At 36.0% G+C, this 22,776-nt stretch overlaps 1 protein-coding gene across 1 annotated transcript in view; it reads left to right on the top strand.

The window, feature by feature from the left end:
* EML5 (EMAP like 5) overlaps positions 1–22,776 on the top strand; it is a 97,736-nt gene that overhangs the window by 31,198 nt on the left and 43,762 nt on the right. The window contains exons 6-15 of the mRNA XM_074149590.1: positions 2,679–2,814; positions 4,006–4,207; positions 6,042–6,179; positions 6,953–7,209; positions 10,065–10,277; positions 12,090–12,257; positions 12,790–12,896; positions 13,285–13,403; positions 19,969–20,155; positions 22,135–22,240. Coding sequence (XP_074005691.1) covers positions 2,679–2,814; positions 4,006–4,207; positions 6,042–6,179; positions 6,953–7,209; positions 10,065–10,277; positions 12,090–12,257; positions 12,790–12,896; positions 13,285–13,403; positions 19,969–20,155; positions 22,135–22,240 — 1,633 coding nt within the window. The remainder of the gene's footprint in view (positions 1–2,678; positions 2,815–4,005; positions 4,208–6,041; positions 6,180–6,952; positions 7,210–10,064; positions 10,278–12,089; positions 12,258–12,789; positions 12,897–13,284; positions 13,404–19,968; positions 20,156–22,134; positions 22,241–22,776) is intronic.

The following is a 22,776-nucleotide window of genomic DNA, read 5'->3' as shown; positions in this document are numbered from 1 at the left end:
GGTTGTATTGGAAAAAATAGGAAATATTCTGCATTCTGAGAAACCTGCTGATCAGCTTGAGATGTTATTTCCACAATTTTCCCATTCATTAGGAAGTGTAATGAAAAATTTGTAACAGAAGAACGCAGTCTGTATGTCAGACCTCGTAATTTTTAAGATGGAAAACTTTCATCTACACCTTTTATTTTGATTCAGGAGGACAGTCAATCTTTGTTGCTCACATTATTCTGTTGGATCAAACAAAGTTAGTGCAATTATTTGCCTCATTACTGCTAGAAGGCTGTTGACCATCAAGAATCAAATTATGCTAATGATAAAGAGAATTAAAGAAATAAACCAAAACAAAACAAAAAACCAAATCCAAAGTTGATTAGCATTAACAATCTCGTACAATTTCTATAAAGGAAATACTTGGTGGAAGAATGACTGGCCAAGCTACCAGAGTAAAGAATTTCTTTTCCCCATTAAGTGTGCACCTGACAATTATATGGAGAGTAGCTAAGCTCAGCTTCTTCAATTAGGTACTTACAGTCACAGTCCCTATTAATAATGCACCTTTTTTCTAGTTTTCATCTAATTCTTCTATTCCAGTGGCACATAGACTGAAATGAGAATGTCCTATTGCATTTCAAGAGATTGAGCAAGCACATCTGCCAAATCTCCTTGACAACCAGTATGTCCTTTTCTAGATAAGGATATTCTGTGAAATGGAAAACAGATTAATCCTGGATCCACTTGGTCTTATCTTCGTACCATTCAGCCAGCTTCCCACATCGCCAAATGTCTGATTCTTTTTTTAATACTAATTAAATCATGGATTTTGGAAGGAGTTAATTAGAGAAAAGAGAATAATTCTGTTATCGAGGTTGCATTCCAAATAGAGCTTTAAAATATTTAGATATTCCAGAATTTGGGCAGAATTCAGTATATGGTACACAATGAGCCAGAATTCCTCTAGCCTTTTATTTGCTCAATGACACTAAAAGGTTAATGCAGTAAAACAGACAGACATGCACAGAAACAAATACAGTTTGGGTTTTATTTTCAAAAATCTCTAGGTTCCTAAAGAAACAGAAAGAGGATTTTCAGGACGCTAGAGATAATGGGAGTTAGCCTCCTAATCTGCTTATGACTTAAAAATTCCACTCCATTTCTGTTCAGGCATGTACTACTCCTGAAAATATGGCTTGTCTGAAAAGTCTCTATCCTCAGGATGGACCTAACCCATCAAAAGATTTGAGTTCTGCCACCTTAGTCTTTCAGTTTTGATTGTCATTTGACATTCTAGTAACAATATGCATTTTATTTTTTTTTTGAAAGCTGAGATTTTTTTTTTTCAACTTGAAAAATTATATCCCTGTTGCCTGATGCTAGAGAAGCAACCACAGTCCATATCTCATTATGATCAGACCATTATGGTATTTTCCTTAGTTATAATTTAAGAAGAAAAAACAGCTTGGTAGGAAGAGAATAGTACCTGGGAATTTTCGCAAGCCACCACCCTGGATGCTAATTTGTTCTCTTAAGTTTTATTTTCCCCCAAAAGCCAATCTCTCCTTTGCAAATTGCTTTCACTTTTGTGCTTCATTACGGTAAAATCCAGACCCCCCAACCAAAGAAACTATTGGAACTTTGTATTTACCTCTTGACAAAACTGAAATTTCAGAATAATATTACAGATCTATGTCTGTTATTGGCTGTTTTACCTTCTTTTGGACAGGAGTTAAAGACAGAATTTCCCTTCCTCATTTTTAATGCTCTCCTGTTTTCATTCATTGTAGCTGAATATGAAATATTTTCAATAAATATAGAACAATTTTTTTTTAACTTCTCATAGACTTACCAGCCAAAGATTCGGTAACTTTGCTTACTGAAATGCATGAGTTACTTCTGAAAATAAGACTAGTGAGTTGTGTAGGTGAAAAAAAAAAGCGTGTATGTTATTTAGACAACGTGTCATGTTTGCATCTAATACGGTGGCTGTGTGGATACAGTGTATTTATTTTAATAATAGATATATCATCCTTGCCTCTTCATTTTCCTGAAGAAAATGAGTGTTTTATCAAGTGAATTAAAATGTTAGGTTTTGTTTTCTGATGTCCACCCTTAAAATAAGAGCTTATATATTATTTTATAGCTTATTTTTAAATGGTGTAAAGTGATCACAGTTTTTCTTATGTTTTGCTTCTAAACAAATTTTAAATCAATCTTCCTTGGCTTAAAATGTAAAAAAAATCCCACACATTTTTTGCCTGGTTGCGTAGAAGCTGAGTAATAGCAACAAGGGCCCTGAACCATGCCTAATGGAGATCCGTGGAAGCCTTCCTGCTGACATTTGAGAGAGCTGGACCTGGCCCCAAGGCAAGAGGAGATGACACTGAACTCTTTCTAGGGATAAGAAGCAGCATCACCGTGATCATCATTAGGATGAGAGCAGTATTACAGCAATTGTCTTATCTTACTGCTTGTCACTGAATGTGAATTCTGCTCATTTTGAGTTTGTTTCCATTTCTGACTTTTGTATTTAAAGCTTGTATTAGTTGCGTATGTTTACGCTATTTTCAACAGCGTTAACAGTTAGGAAGACAATTAATACCAGCATGGACAAGAGTTCCACTTTCCATATTGGTACCTCTAAGCTGTATATACTGTTAAAATTAACTTTCTTCTCTCTTTAGGCAGGAATTTTCAGCATGAATGCATGTGAAGAGGGGTTTGCCACTGGTGGCAGGGATGGCTGTGTTCGCTTGTGGGACTTAAATTTTAAACCAATTACTGTGATTGATCTCAGGGAAACAGACCAGGGATATAAAGGTAAAAAGTTTGTCACTTTTGATATACTGATAAAGTAGGAAATTTACCAGTGTTTTGAACAAGAAAAAGATATCAAAAGACCAAAAAGGTTGTTTCATGTATGTTACTGTGTACTTTTTGCTAGAAAAAGAATTTGGTCATGGCCACTAGTATGAAGGTCATGTAGTCTTTCCAAGTTACTGTAAAGCATACTACAAAGTTGTAGATGCAGAGATTTAATAAAATGCACATCTTTTCTATAGCACAGCAGTTTTTAACAAGGAACAGTAATGCTTTAAGAGAACGTAGAAGAGACAGTGAGATCTACAATGTAGTGCAGCCGAATACAGAAATTACATTTGCTAGTTATTCACGTTTTCATCAAAAACACTTGGAAGCAATCTACAGTTCTGTAGTACTTAGAATGTTATTTACATATACCTATGATTTCAGTTACAGTTTGTATTTACATCTGGCAGTCTACAGCAAGTTTTGTCAGTGTATTGTCTAGGTATTGCTGCTGTAGTGATTCAGGAAAACGACTGGGTTCTCAGTGTACAACTATCCTAACTTCCATTTTATTATTCCCAACCTTATCTACAAACAAGTGCAGCCTGTGAGCGCTCACTGCCGCTGCAAGCCTGGAAACTTACTCTTTAGTGGGGAAAATAATTCCAGATACTATTAAGATGCTACAAAGATTTGCTTTAGGGGGAGCATCTCAGAAACAAGCTGGAGAGAGTTGGGCTTTTTGACTGTCTTAACATATAATGCATATTCTACTGATGCTTCTCTCACATATAATTCAGGTTCACATAGCTAGTACTAAGGTCCATGATTTGATCAAAAATTGTAATTTATATTGTCTGCTTCCTTAGTTGAAATTTAAAGATACTAAATGTGTAGTTTTAGATGCAAATGTCAGTATTAACCTTTTTCTGTCAGAGATCTTGTAATACAAGAATTGACTACATCCTTTATGAAAATAAGGCTCACGTTTTATTTTAGAATTCTTGTAATACTAAGCTTGAAAAATTAATGTTCCAAGGGCAGTATGTCTTATATGGAATAGATAAAAGGGGTAAATGGAGGAATAAGAGAAAGTATGTGGATACTTCTTGATGTTTTCTTGTGTTTATGTTTTATCACATGCTATGTTACCTTTGTTTCACAAATTCTGAGGTTGTATCTCAGTAACAATCTCTTCTACAGGTCTGTCTGTAAGAAGTGTTTGCTGGAGAGGAGACCATATACTCGTCGGGACACAAGATAGTGAAATTTTTGAAATTGTGGTGCATGAGCGTAATAAGCCTTTCCTGATAATGCAGGGGCACTGTGAAGGAGAGCTGTGGGCTTTGGCTGTCCATCCTACAAAACCACTAGCAATGACAGGAAGTGATGATCGATCAGTCAGGTTAAATCTCTTTTGTTTAACTGCATACAGTTTTATAGAAACAGCTCATTCTGTGGATAGCCTAATGGAAATGTATGCATTGTAAAGTTATTAAAATATGGCATTGAAGTGCTTCTGAACCAGTTAAGTTATACGTGCAATTATTGCTCTCCAGTAATAAAATATAATAATATATAATATTCATTTCACAAAAATGAAATGTACATAATTTGAACAAATTTCATTTAGCCTAACATTAAGCATTCACACACAAGTATCATAGAATTGCCTTTGTTGGAAGGCACCTTTAAGATTATCGGGTCTAACCATCAACCTAACACTGAAAAAACCCATCACTAAACCATATCGCTAAGCACTATGTTTACCCGTCTTTTGAATAATTCCAGGGATGGTGACTCCACCACTTCCCTGGGCAGCCTGTTCCAGTGTTTGATAACCCTTTTGGTGAAGAAATTTTCCTAATATCCATCCTAAACCTCCCCTGGTGCAACTTGAGGCCATTTCCTCTTGTCCCATCGCTTGTTACTTGGGGGAAGAGACCAACCCCTTCCTCTCCACAACCTCCTTTCAGGTAGTTGTAGAGAGTGATAAGGTGTCCCCTCAGCCTCCTTTTCTCCAGGCTGAACAACCCCAGCTCCCTCAGCTGCTCCTCATAAGATTTGTTCTCCAGACCCCTCACCAGATTTGTTGCCCTTCTGTGGACCCATTTCAGCACCTCAGTGTCTTTCCTGTAGTGAGGGGCCCAAAACTGGACATGGTACTTGAGGTGGGACCTGAGTACAGGAGGACAATCACCGCCCTGGTCCTGCTGGCCACACTGTTCCTGATACAGGCCAGAATGCTGTTGGCCACATGGGCACACTGCTGGCTCGTGTTCAGCCGGCTATTGACCAACGCCCTCAGGTCCTTTTCCACCAGGCAGCTCTCCAGCCACTCTCCACCAAGCCTGTAGTGCTACATGGGGTTGGTGTGATCCAAAATCCTGTAAGTGTTTCCTTTTCAGGAATTATGTTAGGCATTCACAGGTTATAATGAAAAAAATTATAATAAAAACTTACAATTTTTACTCTTACCATATTCACTTTTTCACATGCTGTGAATTAACATTTAGTTTGGGAGTTTCATCGAACTTAACACATGTATAGTAAATAGAATCTGTATCGGAGAAAACAGTGTAAATTATTCCCTTCGATGAGTTTATCTTTTTTTTTTTTTTGCCAAAACCACATTTTCTCTTCTCTCTTAGAAGTGAAATGTGTTTGCATTTTTGTAAAATATCTCAAGTGTAACGTGCTTAAACAAAACAGTAATTGAATTATGAATATTGAATAATGTTCTAGAATTCCAGATGTATCTTGTAAATGACAGATGTTCTGATGTATCTTGTAGTAAAAGCATACATGTTATAATATTATCTCATTACGTGTAAGGAGTTATGAATAATGACTTGTTAATAGGAAAGGATATGTTTACTGAGCGAAGTCTAATTGTTCTTTAACATTCTTGGCTAAAATGATTAACAAAATAATGGAATTTTCACAGAGTAGTCTAAAAGTATATATTGTTATATGTTGTCTTTTTTATATTCAGAAAGTCAAATGAAATTAATCTGCCTCTGCATTTCCTCATTAGATATTTTCTTGCTACTTTAAATATAAGAATATTCTTTGCTGTATACAAAAAGTCACACTTTTGTCTTAGATTTTCCTTGTGGAAAATTATTTTAAATTAGGACACTACCATGTCCAGCATTCTGCAGAAATTTTAGGCTTCATGCTGTCTATGGCACAGCTACAAACCACTCCTCATATTTGTAATTGTTGCTTTATTTTAGAATTTGGAGTTTAATAGACCATGCTCTGATTGCCCGGTGCAATATGGAGGAACCCATTCGCTGTGCTGCAGTCAGTACTGATGGAATCCATCTCGCTCTTGGAATGAAGGATGGCTCTTTCACTGTGCTTCGAGTTAGGTATGTTACAAAAATTAAAAATAAATACGTTATTAACTTTTTCAAGCATGTTATCTAATTGCTTTTATAAATGGTACATATATTACCACTGTAGTGACCGTACGGAGGAGATCACTTAGGTTTCTGTTCTAAATTACTGATCTTTTTTAAATGTGTGTGCTCCGTGTGTTCGTGTTGCTCTATAATAACACATTTGAAAAAGTGTATTGGTCTATTTGCAGAGAATGGCAGTGTTCTAGGAAGTGTTTTACTTTAGATTTTAGCTTTATTAATTGTTCTTGAATTATTAAGAAATAAATTTTCATTACTTCCTAAATTGTTTCCCTGTGTTGGAATGCTGCTGTCAGCACATCAGCCATACAAAACCGGTGCTGCCTTGTGGCGGGGATCCCACAGTTTTAAAGCGAAAATGAGATCTGTGTCTCATGTCAGTGAAGTTTTTTACCCTGAGTGAATAAAGATCCTGTAATCTACCTGATTGATGGGGGTTTTTTTGTGGACCCAGCTGGAGCATTCCTTTTGTTTACTCTCCCACAGCCCAGCGCAGCACCTTATTCTGTCTCTGTTTCCTTCTCTTTTTTTTTTTTTTTTTTTTTTTTTTTTTTTTGCCACGAAGCCCTACCCAACTCTTAAAAACAGCAGTGTTGTGTTTGCACGTAGGAGAGTAAAGTCCACTTCATTATTTCACAGACTTGTCCATTTTTTAAAACTGGGAACTTGACAGTATGATAAGGCTCTTCTATACTTATGACGTGCTTTCTCTCATACTACAGAGATATGACTGAGGTTGTTCATATCAAAGACAGGAAAGAAGCTATTCATGAACTGAAATATTCACCAGATGGGAATTTCCTAGCTGTTGGTTCCAATGACAGCTCTGTGGATATATATGGTGTTCTTCAGCGATACAAGAAAGTTGGGGAATGTATTGGATCTTTAAGTTTCATCACCCATATGGATTGGTCTTCGGACAGTAAATACTTACAGACCAATGATGGAAATGGGAAGAGACTTTTTTACAGGATGCCAAGTAAGATTATGAGTTGCTTTTATGATATTTGTTACTTAATACGGAAAGAATGTATAGTAGTTTTGTAAAAACAGCCAAATATAGATCCTGGTTTAAAGCACTGGGTTATAGAGAAATTTTTTTCTAAGTTTGCTTTTCTAATATTTGCTACATTTGAATAAGTATAGCATTTTCTGGAAAAGTTACTTAAATATTATCATTCTTATATATTTACTCTTTATAATGCATCTTTTCATGGTAGAGATGCAGGCTTATAATTTATTTTATTTCTCAAAAATAAGTCTTTGCTCCCACCTTTTTAGAAAAAGAATAATACTGCTTTCAAATCCAGTTTTGCAATAGCTTAATAGCTTTGTACTTATTGATCCTAGCTATTAAATAGATTATTATTTGCTTGCACTGTATGTTTTTTAAAACGTGTGGAAAAATCAATATGTTGTGTCTCAGAAGAGTCATCTGGTTTTCTAGAACTATGTTTGCAGCACAACTGAGGAATTTAACTTAAAAGAGCGTTTACAGTGAGAAATATCTACAGATAGAAACGATTGGACTGCAAATGAATTTGGAGGTATAATGGGATTAGGTAACTTGTAGAGAAAATAAGAGTACCTGATAAAAGGATGCCAGAATGTTAGGAATTATTCACTGGAAACAAAAGAAATATTGAAGCTGTGATACATATATGATTCAATCATGCAACCTTCAAAATTAATAAAAATATCAAAATGAAAGTTAGCTGGGCAGTCTACTGATAACACAAGTTCAAATGTGTCTTTTCCCTTTTATGGCAGGGGACTATTAAAGAAAATTAGTACATTGCATAATATTAAAATAGAGTTTTCAGATTCAAAGTTTGTGACAACCCTGTAACTGTAAATATTTTCAAGACAACACTGTCTCAAAGACTTGACTGAACTGTCCCATACTCTTGAAACATTTTTCACCACGACAGTTCCCTCTGCAGAGGACATATGCACATAATACATATATCTTAAAGCTTCAAATTTAAGTAGTCCTGGCTATAGTATGTCAAAAGCAGTGTTTGTCACAAGGTTTTACTTGTTTCTTCTGTGTGTATACACTCTTTAATATCTTTCCGTATTTTTCCCACTCATGATATTTGTAGTAAGTATTTTTGTCATCCCCACTTAATATATTGTCCCTTCATTTGTTATTCTATGTATATGCTTCGCACTGTACATTATTCATAGCTCCATGGAGCTTTTTGTGACTCCCTTAGCTGAAGCATCTGATTCATTCGATGCACAATTTTGTTCCTATGCACTGAATGAGACAGAAGATACGTAAGAAAAGATAGTAAGTGAGAATTTAATTAGACTGTAACAAATACAAAAAAAAAAAAAGTGCCCCTGTACTCGGCACTGGTGAGACCCCACCTCGAGTACTGTGTCCAGTTTTGGGCCCCCTACCACAAGAAGGACATTGAGGTGCTGGAGCAGGTCCAGAGAAGGGCAACGAAGCTGGTGAGGGGTCTGGAGCACAAGTCTTACGAGGAGAGGCTGAGGGAGCTGGGGCTGTTCAGTCTGGGGAAGAGGAGACTGAGGGGAGACCTTATTGCTCTCTACAAGTACCTGAAAGGAGGCTGTAGAGAGACGGGGGTCGGTCTCTTCTCCCAAGTTACAGATGATAGGACAAGGGGCAATGGCTTCAAGTTACGCTAGGGGAGGTTCAGGTTAGATATTAGGAAATATTTCTTTACTGAAAGGGTTGTCAGACATTGGAATGGGCTGCCCAGGAAAGTGGTTAAGGCACCATCCCTGGAGGTATTCAAGAGAGGAGTTGACATGGTGCTCAGGGATATGGATTAGTGTTGGGTGGTGTTTTGTGTGTGTTTTTTTGTTTGTTTTTTTTTGTTGGGTTTGGTGGTTAGTGTTTTTTTTTGGTTTGTTTTTTTTTTGTTTGTTTTTTTTTTGTTTGTTTTTTGTTTTGTTTTGTTTGTTTGTTTAATCGGTTGGACTAGATGATCTTAAAAGGTCCCTTCCAACCTAGGTGATTCTGTGATTCTGTGAAATACATAACACGCAAGATGAGCAATTTTGAGTTACATATGCAGCTTTCAGCCTGGAGTTTCTTGATGTATTAGAATGTGGGATTGTGAAAGCTTGTTTATGAAAAAAGTTTAGTGAAGTTAGGGGAATCTCCTAAATATTTTAAAATAATGATGGGCATCATATAACACTTGGAATTGCACTATAAATGGGTAAGGAACTTACAGTTGCCTAATACAAGATCTGTAGGACTTAGTCATGGATTTAACTAGTATTAGTAGTCATCGTTTACACGGATTAGTGATTGAAAGAGATTACAAGGTAAACCTTGGCAAAGAGTGCAGTTATTTCATCAGAGCTGAAGGATCTTCAAACAGAGCACTTGAGTTCCTTTCCGGTTTTTGGAGGGGGATATAGTAGTTAAACTTTTCCCTGAACCTGGGTTGTTTGGTTTTTTGCGGTTTGGGTTTTTTTGAGGTTTTCAGTTTTTGCTCTAAATAATTCAGGTTTCTAGATTAGTTCAGCAACAGAATTTTCCCAAACTTTATCTTAGAATGGCTACATGTATTTTTGATAAACACTCGAAAATAACACAGCCTCAAACAGATAACAAGAAATAATAGAAGCTCTAAAGAACAAAACCCATGTTCTCTGTTAAGTAGTCTTGAGAAGGCTTACTACTGATACTGCTGATCATAATAGAGAATATTAGATCATGACAGTTTTGGAAGTCAGTTTTTAATTCTGTCTCACTTGGATTTGATTCTGGAGAATTTAAAAAATTTTTACGTTCTTTAAAATGGTGTAAGTGAATGTTGAAAAATAGCTCTTTATTTTTATTCTTAGGTGGAAAAGAAGTAACAAACAAGGAGGAATTAAAAGGCGTTCAGTGGGCATCATGGACTTGTGTTTCTGGCCTTGAAGTTAATGGAATCTGGCCCAAATATTCCGATATAAATGATATAAATTCTGTAGATGCAAATTTTATTGGGCAAGTTATGGTTACAGCTGATGATTATGGAATAGTAAAGCTGTTTCGATACCCATGTCTAAGAAAAGGTAGGACTTTATGTGCAATTATAAACATGTATTTTTGAATTTTGGTTATTCAAGAAAAAGGTTTTAGAAAACTGGTTTTTTTGAAAATTATATAAATGGGCAATATTTATTCTTAGAATTTTAGTTTGAGCTCAAAGCTGGTAAATAATAATAGGCTGGTGTATTGACAACTGTAATAGTAACAGTATTTTATTTGCATTTTGAATAAGATAGCCAGAAGTTCTACGTATATTTTATTTTTTAAAATAGTTTAAGTTTGGTTTGGTTTTTTTCCACAGAATTTCATGAGGTGATGCAATATCTACCCTTTTATGAGATACATTTCTTTAAGTATTTCACCTTGGTCTTCAAGTAGTTTTCTTCCTTCCTCTGGATCTGTGATGGAGATTTAGGCTAGGAACTAGGGAAAAAAAAACGAACAAACTTTCCCAAATGATTAGAGTCAGTAAGTAAGTGAACAGAGTATGCCACTGTATGTTATTTGAAATTTAAAAACTTCACCAGAACATTTTTCCTCAAAATTTTACTAGCAAGAAGAACAAATCTCGTGGAATTTTTAAAACTGAAGCCTAAAGCAAGGTATACAGTTTTCAAGTTTACTGAGCGAACCAAGGAGAGATGTGTATCTTTTCAGACAAGAAAAACTTCATTTTTTTTCAGAGCTGTTTGAAGAACTCCAATCTAGACACCATTCAAGGTGAACTCTATCAAATTATCAATAGCAAAGATCTCTGTCTTCAAGTTGATGACATGGTGATGATCAGAGGAGGCCCTGTGAGATGTTCCCTAGCTTTTAAGAAGAGTCCTCTTAACCTAAAAAGTTTGCCTGGGGAGTAGATCAAATCTCTAAGTTTTAAAAGGGGAAACAAAATTTGCACCGTTGCAGCGTTGCATTTTTAGTGCTGGCTACAACTGCATGATCTTTGTGATGGGTCTTAGAATATGTCTTCAAGCAATATGTGCTTAAAGAATTGCCCCAAAAAGAGTTTTTTCAACTCCTTTTGTAAAAGGTGATATTAAAAAACATTTTATTTCAATCTTTCCAGGTTTATTTTTAAAGTGATAAGGCTTTTATTGGAACCTGAGGTAATCCAGAAGTAACTTCTTGAGAACAGTCTTCTGTCCATTTGAAGGAGACTGAGTTTGTTCCCTTTTTATCCTATTTTGTGCTAGAATTATAAAACCAAAGGAAAAGCACAAGAATCTCTATAATGGAGTACTGTTAGGAACTTCTTTTTAGTAACTGATCTGATGATCATGTTGTAATTATGTAGTAGTCAGTGAAAACGTTAACTTGATGTAGTTGTACTGCTAAAGATGGGAGAATATGAATTACTAGAAGCTCTTGGCACTCAAATTGCACAGTGGGAACCAGTGCTACGAGCACACGCACGGGGATGTTTTGACAGAGCTAAATAGACATCATTTAACATTTAAATAACTTCATCTTTTCAATGTAGAAATAATAATTGGCAAAATCTTGGTTTGCAAAGATAAAATAAATACAATAAAATTTTTAAAAAATCTTCCTTTAGTACACCTCATACAGCACTATCATATGCCTTCTCTTTTTGTGTTTGACTTGTTAAAGATATTATATCCTGGAATCCAAATTTAAAAGTTTTTCTTAAAGACAGATTAAAATTTGCGAATACTGCATGAAGTTGCCGCTGTTAATTAAAATATCACTAGTAATTAGAATATCTTAATGAAACTATTCCTTTTTATAAAGGTTCCTTGATGTGTTTTCCTGAGTTGCTTCTGAAACATTTATTCCATGTATATTGAAAGAGATTTTTATTCCTGTTCTAGGAGCAAAGTTTAAAAAATATCTTGGTCATTCTGCTCACGTGACAAACGTCAGATGGTCGCACGATCACCAGTGGGTGGTTTCCATTGGGGGAGCTGATCATTCTGTCTTTCAGTGGAAATTTGTCCCTGACCGGAAGCTGAAGGATTCTCTTCATATAGCACCTCAAGGTAAGTAACTTATTAAAAAAAGGAAAAAAAATAAATCAGATGGGAGGAGGAGAGGCTAAAAGAGAAGTAAAAGGACAGAAAGTATAGAAATAAGTATTCAGAATTGTCAGTTTGCACGAAATTGGTGTTCTTTAAACTTTGCGTGAAGTACCTGATGGCATTGCCTGACACTTTCCCGTGCCCTGTATGCTCAGTGTAGCAAGACTGTGAAAAAAATTCACCACTCTGTTCCCTGTGCAAAGGGAAAATTTAAAAGTTCGGATCATAGATAGGAATTTATGAATTCTGTACATATCATCCTTTACTAAATTGACAACAAATGGATGCCCAGATGTCACTGGAAAAAAAAAGATGCATATAATCATTTGATTAAAATGAATTGATCCTGGCACCCTGTCAGTTATTAGCAGTTCATGTTGTAGTTAATATAAGCATGGATTGTCAAATCAGAAACATTAAGCGGTTCCTTTAAATACTTTCTGGTTTGTAATTTAAGTTGCTTCATTTTCTGTTTCTGTTTTTTTGGTGGCAGAGAGTCTGGTTGATTCTAATAGTGATGAATCAGATTCAGATCAGTCTGATGTTCCAGAGCTGGACTCTGAAATTGAACAAGAGACACAGATCACCTATCGTCGACAGGTAAAGATTTTAGTTTTAATGGCAGTTGGAATGTTTCCCAGGGTTTAAGTTGGTCTTTTATGAAGACCTGTTGAAATTTGTAAACTGGGGAGACTGAGCGCTGAGCAGGAACTGACCAAAACATTTAGACTTCTTATTATCTGATGCATTCATAGCATTAAGATATAATAGAGAAAAAAAAAGTGATTACATATATTCCTAGCATGTTCTATTAGAGTTTTGGTTGTAATTTAAAAATACGTTATACTATAAAATAACCAGCTACAGTTATTAGAGATTTTTTTCAATGATGTCAGTATAACATTTTTGTGGGTGATAACTGTGGCTGAATTCTCAGAAATATGCTTTTCTTTTGAATGTTTTAATTTATGTGTGCTCTTTCTTAAAGGTTTACAAAGAAGATCTACCTCAACTTAAAGAGCAATGCAAAGAAAAAAGAAAAAGTGCAGCTTCTAAGAGACGAGAGCGAGCTCCGGGGAACAGTATAAGATTACATTTTGTTCATGGGTATGAAAACCGGGATTCTTTAAAATATACAAGCAGACTGTTTGTGTTTTGCAAATTGGTGTTTATAATTTAATAATCTGATGAAAGACTTTTAGGTCAGTTGCTTTGTGATCTATTGTTTTTATTTATTTCTGTAAAACACATTTACATTAGAAAGTTTTGATGCTGAGGTAGACTAATTCTGAACTGAATTTGCACTGAAACTTTAGCTGATATTTATTATTTGAATAGAGGTGACTAAATATGGTATTTGGCTATCACCTATATTTTTCAGTACCTGGTAAATAATAGTTCTCCTTGGTGTATTATTTTGGAAGCTACGACAGAAATTTGGTGTAGTTGAAGACGACTGGGTTCTGTACTGAAGTGGTGGTTCTATCAGTGTTTTGTTAAATAAAAAAAATATAAACTGTTTGTACCTAATCTGAAACAATTTACACATTCCGCGTGTTAGTTTAGGGATGAAATGTAATTCTTAGTAGGTCCTATAAATGTGTTAAAATTCAGTTTCATTTTCTTTTTGGTACTAATTTGAGCAACAAAATGACTTTCAGATGCGTCCTTGAAATCTTATGATTTTGTCTTTGGGACTGGTAGTCTCCTGTAACTCTTCATAAGTGAAGACTTTTTCATCAGGACAAAGATATGGTGTTTTAAAGCAAACTGGCAGTAAATGTTACTACATTAGAATAATGATCAGAAATATAAATTCCCTTGATACAAAGCAAAACCAAAGTCTTTATTAAATTAAGGCATTGGAAATCAGGTAATATTGTGTTTTCCTTTCAAAAGACCTCTTTGCAGGAATACAACTTCTTTGTGGAGATAACTGAATGCACAGAGAAGTTACTGATACAGTCTATCTTTATAATGACACTTAAACGATTTTTAGAAGAGCTCCACATGGAATGCTTAATAAATTATTTGGCTAAGAATAGTTTATCATTCAACTCAGCAATTTTGTCTGTAGAAGACATGGAATCTGAGGAATGGGTTTGGAAGTAATGACAACTGGGAAGCTTGGTACAGAGTTGGTTTTTTATTTCCATTTTTGATGCTCCACAATTCTCAGTTGAAGATTTTTATCTCTCTTTAGAAAATGCATTGAGGTGGGTAGCTGTATGTAGTCTTTAAAATTTGGTCTAAGAGTCAAACCAAATGATCCTGAAGAAGATGTAGCACAAGCAAAGGCCCTGGATCTTTGGGATTATTGTTATTTCCTTCACAACAGAAGTGAAGCTTGACCAGAATATCAAGGAATGACCAGAAGTAGAATGTCCAGTTGAGTTCTGTCTGGTTACCAATGGGCATCAAGAAAACTAATGAAGAATCCATGCTGAACAACAGATTTTTCTCAATGTCCAGGCTGTTAACTTTAAAGTGACCCACATCCAAGTGAGTAATAGGCATATTCTCTGATTCAGGAAGTCTGCTTTGCTTCATCTTTCTTTAGCTGCGATGGAGATGTCTTGGATGTTCCTTGAAAGTGTAAAAAGTGGTGCTTTTTTGAACTAGGGGAGAGGAAGCTCTTTTTCCTTTCTCTGTTTTTGAGCACGTTGGTTTTGTGTTTTTAATTTGTCAACTGCCTTGAAAGATGAGCTTTTAAAAATCTCTTCTTATCCTGTAAGAAGTCTTTTAGACCTCTGGTTACTTCCTCTTTTGGAAGGGGAAACAATAACAATAATGCTGAGTATGTGAGCCAGCCACTAACTAATACAGATGAGAAAGCAGCTTCTATTAACAGGTTAATCTTTAAGTGCATCTTTCTCTAACAGTCCGATGCAATTATCATCAGAAACATGTTATAAAAGTGGTGTACTAGTTTGGCCTGGTTTTAAGTATTCCTGTGGTTTTTCTGCCATGTCTTTGACACTGGTGGTGGTTCAGAAACATAAAAAGGCTACATCTTTTGAGATACTCGGAGGAACCACTTTCTCAGATTCAATGCTTATAATACTTTCTTTTTGCTGGCAGGGAATAAAGATGCGAATCTAATACTTAAGTCCTGTATTCTCTCAAAGCTATGCTGCTGAGATCACAGGAATGATTTTTTGTTTTTTAATATTCAGAGGATTTAAGCAAAATCTAGTTTGAGTTTCAGGATATCCATTGAACTGACCTTATCATAAGAACAAGTTTGGTTATGGTTTCAGGATGACATGGGATTTCTCATGCTCTTAAATGAGAGTCTTATGACACCCTGCATGGATTTCTACCAGAGGGCTCTGAATACCTACAAATAGCATCTGAAGGGAGCAGGCTATGGGTGGGTCCTCTTGAGAAAACACTATTGCCATGTGGAAGTATTATTATTATTTTTTTTAAATTATCTCTATGCTAAAGACTCTGACCTCCACCATGTTTATTTTTGGGGAGGGTTGCACTATGTTTGGAAATGTCCCATATATACTTTGAAGAGTAACATACAAATTTTGAAACACTTAGAGCATCAGACAAACGATGGACATTGACTCTTTTCCCAGAGAGGACGCTACTTGTGAAGTTCCCCCTTAGCTGGCTGTAGATGTGTAACTTGCAACTGTGGGTAGGATCCAGCTTCAGGTTAAAGAATTTACAATTGTGTGCCTAAAAGTAGGTGGTGTATGTGTGTATCTAAACTTCTGTTACAGTCAATGGAGATCCAATCAGTGGAGTATGAAGAGTGATTTGGCTCAAGTAAAATTAAATGCTGACTGGTCGCTCAGCTGAGTCACCCTGCAGGTTCCATTGGCTGAATTGACTAGAACACTGTTGATTAAAATACAGGTATTAATATATCTATCACAGAGCTGAACATCTACGTTTACATGTCTTTATCTCAAACTGAACCCAGTCCCTGCTCTTCATGGCCTTGGTAACGGCAAAATTGTTTTCCTACATAGCACTGAGGTAGCAATCTCTTCTTCTGGACGTTACTGCCTTATTAACCTGAATCAGTCCTGGACTGATGGATTGATTAGTTGTTGCTGGAGACCATGTGAAAACATCAACTACTGCAGAGTGCAGTGTTATGATCATTGTGTCTTTTTGTATGTTATCCAGTAACTATGATGCAGAGCTTGCTTTCAATATTATTTAGTTTCTAGTTGCAAATCATGATGCCTAAAAAATTACTAGTAAATTACTTCTGTGGGTTGTTTTCTGCATGTAAAGGAATTGTTTCTCTTCGTGCTTTTTCTGCGATTAGCTAATAATCTCAATTCTACATTGGTTTAGTGATATGGTATAGTATAGTATATTACTTACAATATTAAGTAATACTTAAGTAATAATTAATTAATTATATTGGAGCTGTGTAGCACTTTCTCAGAGAATAATCTTCTACAGTGAGACATACTTCTTTTCATCTCCGCTTGGACTGTCTAAACTCATCGGGTGAGAAGTACCAGTAATCAGGGAGTTAGAAGCCTGGCACGTGGGAAAGACCAGATGTGTTTTACTGGGTTACAAAATGTCTTTGTTTGCACTGATTGATATTTTTGGTAAAATATTTTTTATTTAATTGTAAGCAACTGATTGTACACCTATTTAATTTCTTTTTATAACTGGAGGAAGTGAACTAAAATCCAAACTTCTGATCATAAAAGGTTGTCAATATGAGTAATAAGAACTATTTTCCTGCATCCTAGATACATTTTGGAGGTTTTGGGTTGTCCTGTGATACATGGCATTAACGTACGCAGTTTCACTGTGCTTAGCTTAGGGTATATAGGCAATTGTTATGATAAGAGCTGGGAAAATTCTGAATTTCTAGGTTGCAGGTAGAAGAATCTGAGACCTTTGGCTGTCTTAATGCTTTTTACTTTTATTAGTGACTGCTAAGGTTGTAAAAAATTGCTCAATGTCCAGAATTTCTATAGCATTATTTCTTTCAGCATACATGTTTTCATAGCTGCTTTTAAAAATATTCTCATTTAGGGTGCATATTCAGCTTTTGAAAATTTATTTATTATTCTGCACTTGCAAAGGAAATCTAGTATTTTTAAGAAAGCATAGTGCAGAGTGAAGGACAGAAAAATGATGTCTGGGCAACGATAGGTCTAGATACCTTCTCTGGCGCTGTGCCTGCCTTTGGAATCCCTGCTCCTCACTGACTGTTGTCATGTCCTGAAACTGTTGGTGTTTTGTTTTCTTTTTTCATAGAGTTTTATACATAATTGCGCGTTATGTCTCTTTAAAAACTAGTGACTGAACATCAAGGAAGGGTGCAGCCAGGCAGGGCGAGCAGGCAGCACTTTGATTCGGACAGAAATCAGCTTCAAAACATGCCCATGTGTTGCTGCTGGGGGAAGCTGTTAGTGAAGGGTATGGATGGAGGGAGGGCAAAGCGTGACTGAAGAGTCTGCACTTGAATTTGGGAGTCTCCGTTGTTGGTTACTGTGAAAAGAGCAGGGAGCAGACATAGAGCTGAGCCTCAGACTTAATGGAAAGACACAGATTTTTCTAGAGACCTTGAAGGGACAGTAACTCAGCAGACACTGAAAAGTTGCTGGGCTGGGACCAAACCTGCCTGTGAGCACCAATCTAAACAGTGGATTGGAGGGAGACTTATTTAAGTTCATGATCTAATGAGACACAGCTTTGGACTTCACAGTATCACAGATAATGCAAAACTGGGATGAGTGGCTGGTGCACCAGATGGCTGTGCTGCCGTCCTGAGGGACCTGCACGGGCTGGAGAACTGGGCAGGGAGGAATCTCATGAACTTCAAAAAGAGGAAATGCAACGTTCTGTATCTGGGGACAAATGGATCTGGACCATCTGCTGGTCTGTTTAAAAGCTTTGTGAGATTAATTTAGCAATTTTTCTCTAATCACATATGATCTGATGTAAGTACTATTGCATGTAGCATAGGTGAGCCAACAGAAATTCAGTGTGTTCAAATCTGCTCCAGCTATATGCTGTGGTTTTTTCCACTAATGCATGTGTCTAGTGTCTGTGAACATGGATCCATGGCTGGAGTTTTCAGAATAGTATTCATTAAGCTGAGGTTGGTCAACTGCCTTAAAGATTCATTACTTGACCAGTACATGGTTACACTGTGTATGCAGGGAAATCTGCATATAATTTTATGACAGACATTTCAGCCTGGACTGCATAATTTCTGAATTTTCTGTGTCTTAAACCTTTTAAGTGTCTCAGATGAAGTAATTGTCTTAATGCTACCCATTCCTTTTGTGTGTGACACTTACTGCTATGTGTACAGATGCCTCTTTGTCTTATGCGATCATTTAAAGAGCTGCACTGCTGCAAAAAGATCCTGCATTTGTTTTCTTCTTAAAAATAATGTAATTTTTTTCTGATGATACATGCTTTTCATTAAGTAAAGAAATCTTGGGAAGTATGCCATAAACATTAGAGACTTCTGTTAGGTTGGAGTTGCTGATGGTGAAAGTATTAGTTATTTTGTTTGCCAGAAATGACTTGCCGATCATCCTCAGGGCTTTTTTTCAACTAGTTCAATTAGAAGTTGGGTGCAAAATTACTTGGGTAGAGCCTTATGATCCCTAAATAAAGATCATTCTTGACCAATTCAAACACATTCAAGTGTTATTCCCATCCTGTAAATTTAATTCTCTATTTAGAGATGTAATCAGATTTTGCCTGCATCTTTGTAAGATAATTAAAAAGTTGATTTAGTGAATATCTGTAAGAGCAGAAGAAGGAACAGCAAGAGGTTAGCTGGGGAGTTAATAGCATAGACGCAGAATGTGTCAGGAGTATGTGGAGTATTGTTTATTTCAGAAGAAAGGAGGGAATGAATTTAAGTTACGCGTTTTTAAATGTGATCTCCATTGACTACCAAGGTTAGCATTATTAAAAACACTAATTTAAAACTTGCTTGCTTGTTTAATGTTTTTTAGGTTTCTGAGCCTCTTAAATTACTTCTGAAAGTAGGGCCCTAGCCTATTTGAAAATGCCACCTTTGTTTTTTATGGGGTACTGATTCTTAATCACCCCTAGAAAGAAATACGTGTGCTGTGACGGTGCATCTAGACCTCAGCTGGGAACTGGCTACTCTTGCCAGTCGCTGCATCAGTACAGAAAGGAGACAGGTTTTCCTTCAAAAAAAGAAACTCATCTGGAAGAAAACTTATGCGTTTGTTTTCTGTTAGCAAGTTTCCAGAAACTTTCGGTTTTTATGTTGTTGTCCACATTCTTGTGGAAACTTTAGCTGCCTGGTTTTTGAGCAGTAAGAGGTAGAAAATGTCCAAAGTGTTAGTTTTGGCTATTTCATTTAATTACATGCTGCATGCTCGAATTCTCCTTGTGGTCTGGAACAATTACTGGCTATTACTTCCTCTTCTGAACTAGTTCTTACTCTAACTATTAAATAGCAGCTACTTTCAAAATAATGCTAGTAGTACTAATGCCTGAATAGTATATGAAATTGATAAATTGGTGTTTCTTTGGGAAAATATGTTAATAATCTTGAAACACCAAAGCAGAAGTTGGTAAGTAACCTGAGTTTTTACATGTGCAAAATGCATCTTGCATAATTTTATGTCAAAATTTCTGTATTTATGGTTATGACCGCAATGGACAAACTTTTTTCTTTAATTAGTTACAGAGGCTACGACTGTCGAAGCAATTTATTTTACACTCAGACGGGTGAAATCGTATACCATGTTGCGGCAGTGGGAGTGGTGTACAACCGACAGCAGAACACACAGCGCTTTTATCTAGGTCATGATGATGACATTCTTTGCCTTGCTATTCATCCCTTAAAGGACTACGTGGCAACAGGCCAGGTAGGATGCGTCTTTATCCGCAATAAGAATCTGAAGTTGTTAATACTGAATTTAGAAAAGCCTGTTTTGGAGGAAGGAAGTCCAGTCTGCATTTATTCAGGTGAAGGACTGCATTTGTGTTGCAGATGGAATCATGTTAAAAAACTGCAACATAAGCGTTTTCTTCAGTTCTTTATATTAATTCTGATAAGAGTCTTTAGTTGGTAGGGGTTTTTTTTTAACCTCTTTTTAATTTAAGAATAGATTCATATTTTTTATTCAGCATTACGTTCCTTCGTCATGATAACTAGTGGAGGAAATTTGCAATTAAAATACTTTTTTTTTTTTTTTTTTTTAGTGTCTTAGTTGACAAGTTAGTTATGTTCTTATTGCACTCATGTATTATTACCTAACATGAATTTAGCAGTTGTTATTTCATTCTGGCATTTGAGTTTCATACATGATGTTTTTGGTTATCACCTATAGCCAAACTATTTACTGTTTGTACATGCAACATGGGTATGTATGTTGCTGAAGTACCTATAATAGGGCACGTTATCTTTCACCAGACTAATTTTAGGTACAGTTTTTTCACTCATGTTTTCTGACAAACACCTCTTCCCATAAATGTTTATACACTAGGACTTGAAGGTTTAATTTTATGTTCTAGGGTTTTTTTAATTTATTATCATGATTATCACTGTTGTTGTTATTGTTAAATAATAAATTGGAGAAGATGTGAAAGTATTAACAGAAATAAACTTTTGCTTTTAATGTCCTTAATTTGTGTAAAATTAATGTAAATTAACAGAAATATAAATATAGATTTGCAGGTCAGTTTAGAGAATAAAGCCCTAAATATGAGAATTGATTCTCTTTAATTTTGGGGTAGTAAAGACTGTCAATGAAAACGTGCTTGGATTCACTATATTTTAAAATACCTTTTGCTTTCAACAGAAAGATACACTTCATTGTATAGTGTTTTATACATACACATTATATACTGCTGTATGCTACCTTACCTGCAGAAATTAGATAAAGTGGTAGTGCCCATGCAACGCTGGTTCAGATTTTCCTGATAGTGGACGTTATGGAAAGCTTTGCAAAATATCACAGATCAAGTTTGTGGCAATACCAGAAATAGATCCTGGTTTTCTTGAGTCCTACCCAGGGCTTAAACACAAGAGAGTGTTCTGGTTTTGCAGCCCTTTTTTGTGTGTAGTGAGGTGCAAAACCTTTGGAATAGCAAATAATCTTCTAAATATTGACTAATAATGTTAGAATCATAGAATGATTAGAGTCGGAACAAGCCTTAAAGATCATGGAGTTCCAACCCCCCTGCCATGGGCAGGGACACCTCCCAGCAGACCAGGTTGCTCAAAGCCCCATCCAACTTGGCCTTGAACCCCTCCAGGGATGGGGCATCCACAGCTTCTCTGGGCATGTTTGTACATAGTTGAAAAAAAGAATCTATATTCCATTTCTTACCAAGTTCTAAATACCCGCACTAATGCTGTTCTTCTAGACAATACTTCACAGGTATCAGTGCATTAGAATCTGTCTTCCAGGCACTTGTAATGACACCAGAAAGCAACAGAAGTTACCTTGATTTCTCAAACATAGGGTAGCTTACATACTAGCAATAAAAATAACCTTTTATTTTTCAACAAGGAATGATTGATAGAGAATTGGTGGAATAAATATGCCACAGCGCAATCAATGAAGGGCTTCCCTCCCACCCCAAGAGGACTCTAGTTATTGTGATTAATGTCCCTAAGTTCTTTGGAGGGGAGAAAGAGCCAGCTGGGGAGTGGGACTTGCAAAGCAGGAGAAGGAATAAAACTGGTAGCCAGACAGAAGTAATACTAGGAAAATTTTACCACTGTAAATTTTTTCCAATACTTTAGAAAGTATTTGTCAATACTATGCTTCTAAACAACTGTGTAAAGTAACTGAGAAATGAAAAAAAAAATAATGGTTATAAATATGTACGCTTTCAGGTTGGTCGAGATTCCTCCATACACATTTGGGATACAGAAACAATAAAACCACTCTCAGTATTAAAGGGCTATCACCAGTACGGTGTCTGTGCTGTTGATTTTTCAGGTAATAAGTATTTATTTTTTTATTTATATAGAGTTTTCCTTTTCTGTATGAAAATACAAGCTAATCAGTGCTAATGAGCAATTGGGAATTCCTTTACACTGAAGATGTTGTTTTAAAAATGTTCAATGTCAAACGAGAGAGGCTGTCTTAAACTGATCATTCATTAAAAAGAGCTTCCTTTGGAGTCTTGCACATCAGGAAATGCAAGAACAGGTTCTGTGCCATTTAATAGCTGGGCTGATGGCTTTGGAATTTACTTTGGTTGTATGAGGCAGGCGCATGGATCTGGAGTGTGGTGTCTGCAATACAGCTGTGTGAGCACATTTTTGAACAAATTGTTCAGGAGTGACCCTTTTTTTTAAAAAATATTTTTCATTAAATCCTGTAAGCCAATTGGGTAACACACTGGTAAATTCAAAAAGTCCACTTACGGAGTTCTGAGCAGAAACCCAGGCGCTCTCTCCACCTTAGACTAACATAAGAGACTGTCAGGTAAATCTTTCGATATTTTTGCACCCCATACATTGAATTCCTCT

The sequence above is a fragment of the Numenius arquata genome, chromosome 6 (assembly GCF_964106895.1).
Source record: "Numenius arquata chromosome 6, bNumArq3.hap1.1, whole genome shotgun sequence".
Lineage (NCBI taxonomy): Eukaryota > Metazoa > Chordata > Aves > Charadriiformes > Scolopacidae > Numenius > Numenius arquata.
This window is presented reverse-complemented; position numbering and strand designations above follow the sequence as displayed.